Below are 14,609 nucleotides of genomic sequence, written 5' to 3'. Positions count from 1 at the left end.
GTCTGGCTTAGCTGTAAAAAGATTTCCATCCTCTCCCACAACTTCCAAGTCATGATTTAGGATATCTGCCACAGACTCTACATCCTACTCTTCATATCCAAGGATTACCAAAACCCTTACCCTGTCCTCAGCACAAGCTCAGCTTGTGTTGGTAGGTGAGCACAGCAAGATACACCCTCTGCAGGGAGTCACAAGAAGTTGTGCTCAAAGAGATCCCTCCCTGCAACAGCACAGCCCCCATCTAAATTATACAAACTTGCTGCACCCTGAGCGTACACTGGGAGAAGGGCTGTGCTCGTGTTCTGCCTTCTCCTGGACCTCAAATTCCACTGGAAGGAGACTTGTGCTCTTGGGGAGGACAGGAGCTGCAGTGCAAGCCCAGAAGGTTCCTGCCTTTTCTGGCTGTGGCCAAGACTACGGGAGCCAGAAGCACCCCTGCACCAGGGTACAGCCAGCAGGTACAAACCTGGGCATATTTCATAACTATTCTTTACCAAAGCAAAGTCCTAGTCTAGGGTTTATTCCTCAAAAGACAAGAGTTCAAAATTCAACAGAGTCAGATAATTGTGCCAGTGCTTTTAGTGCCCAGGGAAAAGGATGGTGCCTTGCAAACAGCCAGGACAGACCCTAATTTCATAGAAAGAAAAGCTGTTCTCAAAGACTGCAAATGCTCAGTTGTATCAAGGATATTCACACAATGTAAGACACCATTTGGTGTTTAGGATGACTCAAAATGCTGAGCACACTGGGTTTCAGAACACCTGCATGACTTTTATCATCTGGCACCTGCTGGGCCTCTATCTCAAAGCCTCAGTGCTTGTCCATTCCTGCCAAAATTAAAAGGGCTCTGTGGTACCAGGCTGTCATTTGAAAAGACTGGGACATAAACAGCTCCATTTAGAACCATTATCCACAGACTGTCAGACTATTTGAGATGACTACATCTTCTCTAGTTAGACCAGCTATTACTGTAAAAATGTTTACTTGGGCACAGTATTTCTTTTATCACAGTTTAAAATCAAATGTATTTTCTCCCTGTCAAACCAAGGTTTTCCTCATAGTCCACACTTTCTAGTTGCAGCTTTGATTTGATCAGATACAGTGAACCAGTGTGATGGAAAATAAAAAATCATTACTTTATAAATTCTATTTTAGTAATATACCAAAGAGCACTACTCTATGCAGAGATTTGTTTCAAGAAGACAGTAAAATGACATCCATCTGTGCCTGAAGGGCAGCAGAGATTTGTTTCAAGAAGACAGTAAAATGACGTCCATTTGTGCCTGAAGGGCATTTTTTTTCCCCACACTGAGGGTGCAGAGATGGAGGCAGCTTTCTGATCCCTTCGTGATGGGATTGAGATGGAGGCAGCTTTCTGATCCCTTCGTGATGCTGAAGCTTGCTCATGGCAGCTACAGATTAAAGTTGCACTAAGTTACAGACTTCCCTCCAGGGTGAACAGAAAATAAAGATAAACACAGAGGCCAAGCCTTTCCCTTCTGACTAGCTCTCCAAGAGCTCAGGGCACCTGCAGGCTTCCCTCCAGGGTGAACAGAAAATAAAGATAAAATCAAACACAGAGGCCAAGCCTTTCCCTTCTGACAAGCTCTCCAAGAGTTCAGGGCACCTGCAGAAAGCCAGGGAGGCAGCAATGGGGGGCAGGTCCTTGGCCCTTTCCAGCAGAATGTCTACACTATTTTCATATTCAGCAGCTTAGAGCTGCTCTTTAGCAAGAGTCACATAAACAGAGCAGCCCTGAGGGAAAATAAGAACCAGGACCAGAGAGTTTCCAAAGGGATACCACATCTGCCACCAGGTTGTGAGAATTCTGTGGGGCCTTCATCCAAAACCAAGACATCTTCCTGCTTAAAGTGACATGTCTACCTATTGGCACAAGGTTACAGACAACTTCCTTCAAATCAGGGCATTTCTTTCCTGCTCTGGTCATTTATAAGAAAATTTTGACTTGAATTTCACACAGATCTCCAGGGTTTGTACTTACCTTTCTTCTTTCGTGAGACCCGTCAGTCTTCTGCACTTTCGAGCAAGAATGAAGCTGTAAGACCACAAACAATTTACTCCCATTATGCTGCTACATGTCCCGCATTATTTAAAATGCCAGTAACTTATGATGAGATGCCGTGATTCACAGTAATAGCTTTAGGGTCTCTAATAAAAATATCCATTTCACCTCTCTGCATAATGCTCTACCTGCTGCTTGCAGGACTCATTTAGAAAGGAACCACTCTGAAATTCATGTTAGAATATTTGCATGAGCTGTTTCCCAATTACTTTAATTTTATACAGCCTTGGGTGCAGGCATATAGCAATGACGTGAAGCCTGGGATTGAGCTGGAAATTATTTTTTAATAAAACTTCTAAGAGTGATCGTACTCTCTGATTGCTAAAAAAAACCCAGAACAAAATAAAACTTAATTCTAGAAAACAAATTTTCATTTAAAGAAGTGGAATACTTGGGAGAAAACTTTTCATTTCTGCTACCACCCTCTTTTCTCTTCTCTTCTCTTCTCTTCTCTTTCCTTTCTTTTTCTCCAAGTTTGTACTTTGCCACACAAAAAGGCAAAAGATAACAGTGATAAAAATTAGAAAGAGAGAATTTCATTTTTTAAATTAGCAATAAAATCATAGAGGAAAATTTTGAAGTCAAACAAACATAGAGCATCACCATACACTGAGAAACTCAACCTTTAATTATTTTAAAGTATCTCCTTTCAAAAGTATCAGGTTTTCCATTTTAATTGTTGCCTCTAAGACAAAATAAAAAGCATTAACTAGACACTTTCTTTGTCCCTTACCCTATTATGGCAGGAAAGCTGCCATCAGGCTTAGTGTCATCAAGTGTCAGACCAATTGCAGCATCCTCATCTTCAATGATCATGGTACCACAATACCCTGGTAAGAACAAGGTGGAAAAGCAGTCATGATCCATGTATCAAAACACAGGAGTTTCCAAGAAGTTGTGAAATATTCAGTCACCTCCTGCTGATCCATCCCAAAAACAATAGCCAGAACATGACAGGATCCAAACCCTTAAGTTCATTAACAGAGATGGGGGTGGATGACATTTGTGGGCAAACAGATGTGGGCTCATATAGCCAAGAATGAGAAGTGGGTGTTACTACATTGCAGTTCACCTTGGATTCAGTAAATTCCAAGAGAGAGCTGAGGAGTCATGATGGAAGCATTCAGCACGTAAGAGGAACCCAGGATGACTAGCCCAGCTGGGGATGTTTGTGTGAAGACACCTTCAATTACTGCTGCCCAGTCCATCCAGAAAGCAGAACTTTTGCAGACATTTCCATCCCACATCATCTGCACCTTTACATCCCCATACAAGTGAGAGAGACTCATCTCACACCCAGGTGGCACTCAAGGAGAGGACAACAGAGAACAACCAAGGCAATAAGCAACAGGCATGAATTCTCCCTTCATGACTACGCTCTTTTCTTATTCCCTCATCCACCCTCTCCTCCCAACCAATCTCTCAAGCTTCTCTCACAGGGGAAGGCAAAAATGGCATAGAAGCACGTGAAGTCTCCTGCTAAGGTTTAGCATCCTGTGAACAAAGAGTCTGCTCTGTTGCCATGTACTCTCTTCCCTCTTTCTGTCACTACTATTCCTTTCAATTAAAATGCAATACCCTTCTTCCTCCAGAAAGTTTCCTTGTAGTACACGATGCACTTGATGACTGAGCCCATGGGGATTCTGTTGATGAGCTGGTTTCTCATTGGGGGTAAAGGTGGGTTGAAATGAATCTTCAAACCAAGAGCTGGGGGAATGGCACTGATCACGTATTTGCCCTGGAAAAGAAATTATCCGTAAGCCAAATACATTCTCCCCTACTTCAGCCTAAGTATACTGCTGAAATGGCCTTGGCAGACATCTGGGGAGGCTGCAGGGTGTATCTTGTGAAGCAATTTTGGCATTTAGCAGAAGAATTGCAAAACTAAATCCTCACAAAATCCTGCTCATTAAACAACAAACAAGCGTTACATAAATAGCCATCTGTTCAAATGATGGGCAGCTGCCCTTTCCCCTGGTGTATAAAAGAAATCACTGTGCTCTAAGAGTCCACTGGTCTCCCTTCCATCTGGACTGCCCTGTTACAACTTGGAAGCAAAGTCTGCAGGTTTTTTCACTCAAAGTTTATTGCTAAGTTACATTTTACACCTTACAATTATCCTCTAATTCAGAAGGTAACTGAACACAAAGAAGAGATTCCAGCAAAGGAAAAGTTTGATTACACGCTTTGCTTTTAGGCATCACTTTAAGGCTCCTACATTGCAGTTACTTCAGGACAATGAGAACATGTGACTGTTTGCCATGGTCACTTCAATCTCTGCTGCACTTTTGTACAGGATTTTGGAGAAGTCAAAAAGGAAAAGCTAAAAGTTGTGTAGCCACCCATCCCACCATTAATGACTTCTTACTGGACGTGCCATTACCTCGTATAACTCATGGTCTAGGGTTTCCACGATGACACCGTCCCCCGACTGGTCGATGCGCACGACTGGCTTCCTCAGCCTCACCCGCCCCCCCAGGCGCTCCATGATCTTCTCACTGATCTGCCCAGAGCCCCCAACAAACTTCCTCTCCTGAAACACAAAAACAACAGCTCAGCAGAGCAGTGCTTGCGGAGCGTGCATCAGGACCAGCATTTCTCTTGGCATTCAAAACAAACCCCCTTCTTCCATCGTTATCAGAACATTTTTGGGAATTTTGGCAGTCTCACCTGGAAATGGACCCATTTTACTTTCTCCTTCTGTGAGCTTCTCAAATACTTCCCCTATTTGCCCACCATTTGAACTCTAGTCAAAACTAAAAGTAATAGTAACCTCATAAGAAAATCCCTTCTCCAAATGTGATCTCCAGAAAGATTTCACAGGCCTTGTGAATCAGCAGGACTTCTGAAAAGTGCTTAAACTTTCAAACCTTTCTCTGAGTTCACTCATCCCTGCAGAGCTCTGTCTATCAGAAGTAGGAAACCTGATCTTCATAATAAATAACAAGGTGTAAGAAGTAACATAGTTCACATCAAAAATGTCTGCTGCAGTACATAATCCAACCCAACTTAAACTCAAATCATCTCTAACATAGTACAGAATTCAAATAATATTTAATTAAATGTATTTAACTTAAATTACCTACAGTAATTGCTTATCTATGCATATTTATGCATTTTAATATGGTTAATGGATTTGCATTTTTATTTATGATTAAATAATTAGCATTTCTAAAAATATACCCATCTCTAATACAATTAGTGAAATTTGCACTTCTCAAGTAGAAGACCATTAAGGGAGTCTTTACTTTCTTCAATGCAGAAGCAGCTCTAATATACCAGATTGCAAACATTTCAGAACAATACCATATTTGAGCAGAGGTGTTCATTTTCTTGAGACTGATTTTAAAATTTTAATGGTGTTAATGCTTGGAAATGTGCATCTTAGGAACCCAGCTCTGGATTACATTTTCAGTATTAACTCACAGCTGACATTGTCATCTCCATTAAGTGATTCTGCAGTGCTAAGGATGGCTTCAGCCTCATGACAGAAATAAGCATAAGTAAAATTTTCTCTTTTCAAAGTGGATAAGCAAAGCACGTGTTCAATCTGTATCCAAAAGAAAGCCAGATACAAATCTACTGATCCCTGGGGGCAATGCCTTCAGCATGGGAGCAGATTTCAACACTAGTTTGGCAAGATCCAGATTAAAGACTAAATGAATAAAGCTAGTTATCAGCATGCTACTGGATCAAAAGTCATGGATGTCTCAGTTGGCCCTCTGAACTAAAATAAACCAGCAAAAGAATGAAGTTAAAGCAGGGCATGCCAAGAGCTGCAGGAGGTGATGGCTGACAGTACCTGTCCCCCGTTGGTCGTTGAGAATATCCTCGCTGTGCCCCCACACTGCTTCACATACCACAAAAACCAGAGGGCAGAGATCTCGTGGGGTTCAGAGGTGACATCCACATTCACAAACAGAGTTGCAAAACTCTTGGCAGCTCTGCAACAAAGACAAGAAAGTTAGCTAATTTAAAAACAGAATAACGCTGACAGGATTGTTCTTGAGTAGGCAGGAGGCTCTCTTTGGCAACCTTTTCTTTCATGGTGCGGGCAAAGGATTCCTTAATCTCAGCTGAAGTAAGGAATTATCAACTGCTTTTATGCAATATTTTTCAAGTAATCCTGAAAAAAAATATTAATGAAACACTCCTGTATTCCACAAAAATTAGGGCATTGGGAGACACAAAAGCCCAAGATTATATCACTTTATGCTATTAATGCAAAGTTAGCTTGTCATCCTAGCCTCAGGATTAAGGAGAGCAAGCCCTCCTGTCTTCACTGGACTCCAAAACCACCCTGTACCCAGTTCCTGGGTTACAAACCAGATATGCATCTCTGTCTGCCCCTGCTGAGTGCCTGTCCCCTCAAGAATACAGCATAGAGATTATTCAACACCTGTCACAAAAAAAAGTTAGGGGTCTTTTCTAAGCTAATTATCTAAAATCTATGGATTAGTCAGCATCCATTCACTGCCCAATCCTCTGCTCAGGGAGAGTTTTGCAGCTGGAACACAAGGAAAGAAATGTAAGTCAGAAGCCATAGCAGAAGAGCCAGCATTCATGCCAGAGTCTGTCAAGAAAAAGGAAAGGAAAGGAAAGGACAGGATACTTTTGGTAGCTCAACTCAGTAATTTAAACAGTGCCCTGGTATCCAGTGGCAATGAACACAGAAGCAGAAAATTGAAAAGGGATCACTGCTTCATGTCCTGTAACCTGTGCTTTCATAGCAGCTCTACTGTAAATTACTGTATAAGCCTGTACAAGGTTTTGTGGTACACTAAAACAGAGTTAATTAAGGCTCAGGGAAATATTCCTCCTGCTAAAAGTAAATACTTCCCTCTACCTTCATTCTGAGGAGGAATTTAAAGAGACATGGACAGGACCAGGAGGTGCTCAGTTTAAGTGCACTGTAACAGATAGGGATGAAGATTCTATAGATACTTCATATGCAAGACATCAAAGACAGTACAGAATCCACTTCTGGTTGCTTCTTTATATTTTTCAGTCTTCAAACTTTCAAAAAAAAAAAAAAAGTAACTCTAACATGCTATTTCAAAGAGCTCTAGATCTACATAGAGAAAGGCATCTTCTTTCTTGTCTAAAAATGCAAAGTCCCACTCAAGTACAAAGCTGATCCATTTTCTGAAAATATTTTGAGAATTTTTTTGTAAGTTTTTCATCTGTATAAATACATACTGTAAAATATGATCAACTCTCTAAGAGATTTTGCCTAATATACATGTATTTATTAACATTTTATAAGCATATGCTATTAGAAGGTGGTTACATTCTACTGGTTTCTGCCACCTTCTCCCATTGCTTTTCAGTTCCTGATGCTTTATCTAGATATGGCAGTATGATTTCAACCAAGAGCACTCAGGATATTTCCAGCACACAGTTCTAGCCAAAAGCAAACCTGTACAGCCTGTTGGATAAGAGGAAACAGTAGAAGATTGCCCTTCTGGATCATTACCTTCCTGGGTGGGAAGTTTCTGCAGTATGTTACCTAAATCTTGAACAAACCAAGCAAATCAAGCCGAGATGCACATATAAAATCTGAAAAGCATCTTCCAAGTTATACCAATATTCAGGTAAAATGTCAAGTCCTATTCTATCAGAGTTGGAAAAACGTGACTGTAGTCACATGAGCTATTGGAGATTGAGTGACCACTGGTGTGTGGTGTTTTGGTCACTTGGACAGCTCCTCACCCTGTCCGAGGCTCAGACAGCCAGCACAGCTGTCTGCACACATTTCCATCTGGTTTTACTGAATATGGACCATGGTGCAAATGAGAAAGGCTTTCCATATGCTTCTGTGCCATTGTCACTCTCGTTAAAGCAAAACTATGAACCAGAAGATTCCAAGTTTTTGGACAAGAGGCTGTTGTCCATTAACAATCTTAGAACTATAGAATGGTGAAAGACCTTAACATGTCCTTTATCACTTCCAGTTCCAACCTCCCTGTCATGGGCAGAGATACCTTCCACTAGACCAGGTGGCTTCAAAGCTCCATCCAGCCTGCCCTTGAACACTTCCAGGGATGGGCCATCCACAGCTTCTCTGGGCAACCTTTGCCAGTGCCTCACCACCCTTGAGGTAAAAAAGCTATTCCTATTATTTAATCCAACCCTTCCCTCTTTCAGTGTAAAGCCATTCCCCCTTATCCTATTCCTAATGTCCTTGTTCACAGTCCTTCTCCAGCTCTTTTGTAGCCCCTTTAGGCACTGGAAGGTGCTCTAAAGCGTCCCTGTAGCCATCTCTTCTCCAGGCTGAAAAAACCCCAGCTCTTTCATCCTGTCTTCATAGCAGAGGTGCTCCAGCCCTTGGATCATCTTTGTGGCCTCCTCTGGACTCACTCCAACAGGCTCAACACAAACAGCAAAGGCCATGCTGCTCTCTAGAGACTGCCTGAAGCCATAAAAATGACCCATAAAAATGTCAATGACAGCACCAGCTTTAGTGGGCACTAACAGGCTTCTTCACCAAGCTCCAGCTCGTGGCAGCCACGTGTCAGGTGCTCAGCAATTCTGAAGAGGTTGCAGGAGAAATCAATCTGCTCTACAGCAACCAGGATTAATGGGCGCTGGTTTTTTCCCCCTTCAAGGAGAAGAAAAACAATCAAACTGCTGTTGAATGGCAAGTAAAGAAAAATTACTTTGATGTATACATAAAAACAGGACACATTTTCAGTTTCCCTGGGTGGTACATAGTGCAACAGCTAAACAATAAAATGATGAGTGCTAAAGTGATTTAGTGTTACTGCAAGACAAATGTTATCTTTATAGCACTTTGGTCAAATCAGCTAGTCTAGCACAGAATAAATGTGTATTGTTCCATCAAGAGTTTGATTCAAAAACCTGCTGTAACCATAACATTTTTCTCTTAAAGGCTAAAATACAGTAAAGAGCAGGAAGTAACCTTTCACTAAAATATTTTCCTTTATTTTAGTCTAAAAAGTTAGGGGAATATAAGAGAATCTACTGAGTGTGCTGACAAGTGTCATGGTCCATTATGACAGGACTTTCTCATCCCTTTTCTTTAAAAGGGCTGTATTTTAGTGACAGTTATATCTGTTTGAAAAGCAGTAATGCTTATTTGGAACCCTAAAGTATATAAATATAAGCCATTATATTTCATATTAAAAAGTTTCTTACTTTGTCCAGCATATTTTATCTATGAAATCTTGCATAGTCATTTTGTCCCATTCTTCTGCACGTGGAGCCTTCCATGGAGCTTCATTGGGAATCTAAGGAGACATGAAGAAAAGCATTTATCAGCAAGTGAATGAGTGACCAAGAAATACAAATAATCTTGTCTTTAAATGCTAATTCAGCCTGCAAATCTCTGGCAGGTAACACAGTGAGCTTAATAGAGAATGCTTTTGGGGGAGGGGGGTTGTTTGTTAGCTTGTTTTAGCATTCTTCTTTTTTTTTAAGATTGAAAAAATAGAGAAGTAGTTTAGAGTTAAGGACTGTCTCTAAGTTATTCCATATCTCTCACATTTATTGATACAAGAGCAACCCCTTCTCAAATTTTGTAGCTCATTCAATGGAAAACTGGTCACAAACTAGAACAGACAAGTTGAATTTGAGGGTAGAAAAGAGCAAATGTTTGTGGTCTGCAAGCCTCTTAAAATATTACCTACCAAATCATCAGGAAAAGTGCTAAAAAAACTAAGGCATAAATCTTGACATTCCCATAAACAGAAAAATGAAGGGATGAGTGCAGACAGCCTCAGCAGCACAGGACTCAGAAGAGCTTGCCAGGATGCCACTCGCAGATGTGGCTCTGGCCATCAGTGTGTACCAAAATGTGTGGCTGCTCTTGCCAGCAGTGGGTTTGTTCAAGCCAGAGCAGCTTTACCTGTCTGCATCCTAATCCCTTCCCTCTGCCCCTCATGAAGCCAAGCTCAGCTGAGACAGTCAGCTGCAATGCCTCATGCCATACCTCCTTTCCCATTTCATCCATGGTCCTCCACAGGTTGTTGTAGTCCAGGTAGGCCAATGGATTCCACATAGGAGGGAATGGCCCTTTAAAGGGGTAAGATTTACCCTGCAAGATGAAAACAACCCAAAAACATCATTAAAAACCCCTAAAGATGACCATAATCACAGCTTCCATGTGTGGGAAGCTGCACCGAAAGGTTAAGTGTTCAAAAAAAGCACAGATTTAATCAATCCATGTGACAGTTTCTGACAGGTCGTGGCTGTGTGTGCAGGACACAGGACAAGAGGCAACAGGGACAAGCTGAAACACAGGAGGTTCCTTCTGAACATCGGGAAATGCTTTTTCACTGTGAGGGCACCTGAGCGTGGGCACTGATTGTCCAGAGAAGTTGTGGAGTCTTCCATCCTCAGAGACACTCAAAGGTTACCTGAACATGATCCTGGGAAACCAGCTCTAGGTGGTTATTCTGTCATTCCTGTTGTTCTGCATGTGCAATTCAGGTGTCATACACAGCTGAATTAGCAAGTCAGATGTGCAGAACTGATACTTTACCTTCAAAGCTTTACATTTGGCACTTATGGGCAACCAAACTAACACCCTGCAGTAGAGTCACTAAGATCAAACCAAAACAATGAGATGAAACAGCATTGTTTGAGTTGAAAAATTGGTTATTCACTACTGAAGATATATATATATATAAAACTTTTTTTCCTCCTAATTGTTCATGAAAAGACTGAACTGTTAATTGCATTTAGCAGTTTGGGGTTTTTTTCTTTCAAAGTCAGACAAGAGTAGTTGTGGTAAGCTTTATTATAAACTAAATCACAGCTCAGAGATCTTCCTGGGGGGAAAAAAAATGTTTCAACTTACCCGCCCTGCAGAAACTGTAGCATTTACTAATTAGACTTATTCTTTCAGCCCAACACCACTAGCTGTAAATTACAGTGGGACAGGGTGACCAATACCAATGTCCTAATTACATCATTACATACTTAAAAGTCAGATTTTTTGTATCTCTATCTCCACTACTAGATGTTCAAAAATTCTAGCTTAATTAAGAGTGGAAGACAATGGGTCATTTGCAGATCTATTTTATTTACATGGGATTTCCCTGGCTACTGTATGGACAGCAGCCTAATATCTTTAAAAATTCACAAAGAAAGGCTCATTACCATTATGCGGATACTTGTTTTTTCACAGTGCATTCTGGAGTCCATAAGATAGAAAAATAACAAAGGCTATATTGCATGCCACAGCTGATTTTTCAAAATTTGTATTAAATTATGTATTTAAGCATGCATTGCCTGAGCATGAATGTCGAACAGTAGAAGTACTAACTTTTAATAGATTCTTGATGTAGTGCCACACCAATACATCACTAAAAGAAGTATTTACACTGGCTTAACAAAATCATACTGCACCAAGATTTAATATTTATAACCAGGCAACAAAAACAACACTGTGTCTTTTTAAAGAAAGTATCCAAAGACAACTTACTCAAGAAATGTCAGGCCTGATTTGATTTAGCCTCTTTATTAATACTGTGAAAGAAGGGACAGAGGGCACATTATTCAAATCTGCAGGTGTCTGCAAGCACCAGAAGAGACAATAAAAGGGCACAAAGGGATCCTGCAAGACTCAAAACTTGGTCTGGAAATAACAAAATGAGATATATAACCTTGAAAAGAGCTTTGAGGACTTTTAATTCAAAGAGAAAGTTACTCAGAAATCAGTAAGGAAAAAAATCAAACCTATGAATAAGAGAAAATTAGTTTACAAAACTCCCAAACAGGTTAGAGGAAGTGAAGAAGAAACTGGTTTTTCACCTACTCTTTATGTACAGAAGACTCTAATGGAATCCTTGTCAAAAACACCAAGGCAGTGAAAGTTAGGAAGAAAGCAAAATGGAGAGGAAAGGATTTAATTCTTCGGTAAATGAACAAGAAGTAGCTACAAGACAACAATTTAACTCCACAGTGCTTTTGAGGATAAATTGTGGTTTTTACAATACCAAAACAAAATTTTTAGAAGTTTTCAATCAGAAGTTCTGTCACAGCCAGAGTAGATCTCCAGTCATTTTATGTGCCAGAGGCACCAAGGTTGAAAACCTAGCACTTACAGTTTGAGGATGGACATTATGGCACATGTTTACCCAGAAAATGGAAGGTTGTCTTTTTTTTTTTCGTTCTGCATGAAACAGAAGTGCATTTCTACATCTTTTGTGCTCAACCATATGAAAATATTGGAATCAGAAAACAAAACCTGAAATTAGGAAAACACACCCCTGTAGATGGAGATGAACGGCTCAAGTTTGCTTCATCAGAGGCATTTGGTCCCAGCATGAACATTTGGGTATTATTATGGAATCTCTTAACATGGAATCAATTTATACTGGGGCACATATCAATTCATACCTGGCTGCCAAAGGGCTGTGTGAGAAGAGCAAAACCTCTCAGACCAAATGCTTTCCTGTCCCAGGTGATAACACCTGAACCATGTAGGAAATTACCTTTCAGATATTTGGGGCACATTAAAATTCCATAACTGGCTCTAGGGCCTCAAGAAGTCAGTTTTACTGTACTTTCTTCTGAACTCTGGAGCCTTCACTAGTATCAGCACCATGTAAGTATTCCAAAGCCAGAGCTTATCAGTTTGGTTTCAAGTACTACTGCTATTTCCCAAATTTAGGTTTACGAAACAAGCACACTGCTGTGCTCAAGAAAACCAGGACAGCACCAGAATAAGTTATTCTAATTATTGATTTTGTTCTGAGCTTCCTGCTCTGCCAGAGGCAACCCTAACCCAGTTATCCCCTCGGAGTTAACTGAAGTCTTATGAATTCCCAGAGGTGCTTCCTCATGAGTGCACAGCTGAGAGACACACAAACCATATTTCTGTTTTACTGTTCTTCTATTTCACTGCATTTGAACTGCCGAAAGGAAAATCTTGGGTACGTCTCTTGTGTAGGAATCTGGGGCGATAAGTCTCACAAAGAACAAGAACAAACTTCTACCTGAAAAAAATAAAAACAGTCATCAAAGTTGGTGAGTTTCCTGTGAAAGTTACTTTCAAGAGCCCCTAAGCCATCTCCTACGGCCTGATCCTTATTTCTTGCACAAACAAAACTCCAGGAGCTGTCAATCAGAATTTTGTTTGAGAAGAGACTGCCAGACTAGGCTCTACACAGAAACAAAAACAGCAGCAGCAAAGAGAGACTACAGATGGCTCTAAGTAGTCACCAACAAACCAAAACATTTCAGCTTTACTGGTGCTGAATTTGCATTTTTGCAAACACAAAAACCTTTTTGATATTTAGACAAAATTTGCTTATTTGCTGGGAATAGTATTCTCTGTGCCTCCTGGTGGTGTGTGAACTCTAAAGAATAACAAGGCACTTGCCTGCCCCAAGATGCATGAAACATTCCCTTTCCAAATATTTTTATACCTAAATCAGAGCTGTATAAAACCACCAACAATAACCACTCCTTCCAATCATTTGACATGGTATTTCAACACCAGTTCTATGATGCTCAGAAGTGTTTCTTATCCTTTTAAAATTTATATATATACAATTTTGGGAATGGTTTCATGAAGCTACTTGCAATGCTTCAAAAAACACAACAGCAGCATCAGCACTTGCAGGTCTACCTGCCACTGTGTGGATCACTTGCTGCTCACAAAGCCTGTTGCTGCAGTGGGGGCTAAAGCTCGCTGAAGAAGCTGAAACTCAAGGGAGGAAACTCGTGCAACCCAGCTATCCCAGGAATAAACCAGCAGGGAAATGAGAAATCCAGTGTTTGTCACAAACTTTACAATTCCTGAGAGATTTTTCTCAGCCATCTGTTCCACGTCAACCAACATTTGGCTGCGTTATGATGGACCCGCGTAAGTCGTGCAGAAATAAGCTTTCTTTATACATCAGGTCTATTTCAGGTCAAGTAGCTGATAGAAGAAATGTGCTATTACAGGGAAAAAAAACCCCACAACATGACAAGTGAATATCAGTAGCCCCTTGAATATCAGCCCCAGCACTCAGGAGGGGCACAGGGACCAGGTCTCACGCACTTTCTCCTGTGAGGGTGACAGTGAGTGACTGCTTAGCTGAGAAAGGACTGCTAGGAAATATCAGGATCTCAATGCAAAGCGGGATTCTCAGGAGAAAACCTGCTTTTTCAGGCCCAGGACAACTTCATGCTCCCCTAAACATTATGTACCCAGGTAGTGCCACAGTGAGATGCAGTACTGTGAACTGAAGCCCCTGGTGACAATGATCCATGCATTTTTCATAGCACAGGATAAACATCTTATAAATAAAGTCAGCTCTCATTGGAAGATACGAGAAGGCATGCATTCCCTGCATCCCTGAACAAGCACAAATATTCCCTCAGCTAAACCATCCAAACCTTGGACTAACTGATGCTCACTTCACCAAGACTGTCACTCTGCATGTTAATTCACAGCCACACAGGTTTATTGGCACGTAGTGCCCTCTGCTGATTCACAGCACTGGTATGTCACACACACCCTGTTCTCTCAGCTTAAAATCCCAGTAATGTCATTCATACAAAGCTCAGG

General features: G+C 40.9%; 1 protein-coding gene across 1 annotated transcript in view; it reads right to left on the bottom strand.

Moving 5' to 3' along the window:
- LOC103615014 (amine oxidase [flavin-containing] B) overlaps positions 1 to 14,609 on the bottom strand; it is a 29,858-nt gene that overhangs the window by 7,624 nt on the left and 7,625 nt on the right. Inside the window, exons 3-9 of the mRNA XM_017733428.1 lie at positions 10,035 to 10,139; positions 9,242 to 9,333; positions 5,886 to 6,027; positions 4,467 to 4,616; positions 3,662 to 3,821; positions 2,817 to 2,913; positions 2,003 to 2,056 (exon numbers count right to left, since the gene is read on the bottom strand). Coding sequence (XP_017588917.1) covers positions 2,003 to 2,056; positions 2,817 to 2,913; positions 3,662 to 3,821; positions 4,467 to 4,616; positions 5,886 to 6,027; positions 9,242 to 9,333; positions 10,035 to 10,103 — 764 coding nt within the window. The 5' untranslated portion in view covers positions 10,104 to 10,139. The remainder of the gene's footprint in view (positions 1 to 2,002; positions 2,057 to 2,816; positions 2,914 to 3,661; positions 3,822 to 4,466; positions 4,617 to 5,885; positions 6,028 to 9,241; positions 9,334 to 10,034; positions 10,140 to 14,609) is intronic.

This window comes from Corvus brachyrhynchos, unplaced genomic scaffold, assembly GCF_000691975.1.
Source record: "Corvus brachyrhynchos isolate BGI_N302 unplaced genomic scaffold, ASM69197v1 scaffold34, whole genome shotgun sequence".
Classification (NCBI taxonomy): Eukaryota; Metazoa; Chordata; class Aves; order Passeriformes; family Corvidae; genus Corvus; species Corvus brachyrhynchos.
Note: the sequence above shows the minus strand (reverse complement) of the source record. Positions and strands in the feature narration are given on the sequence as shown.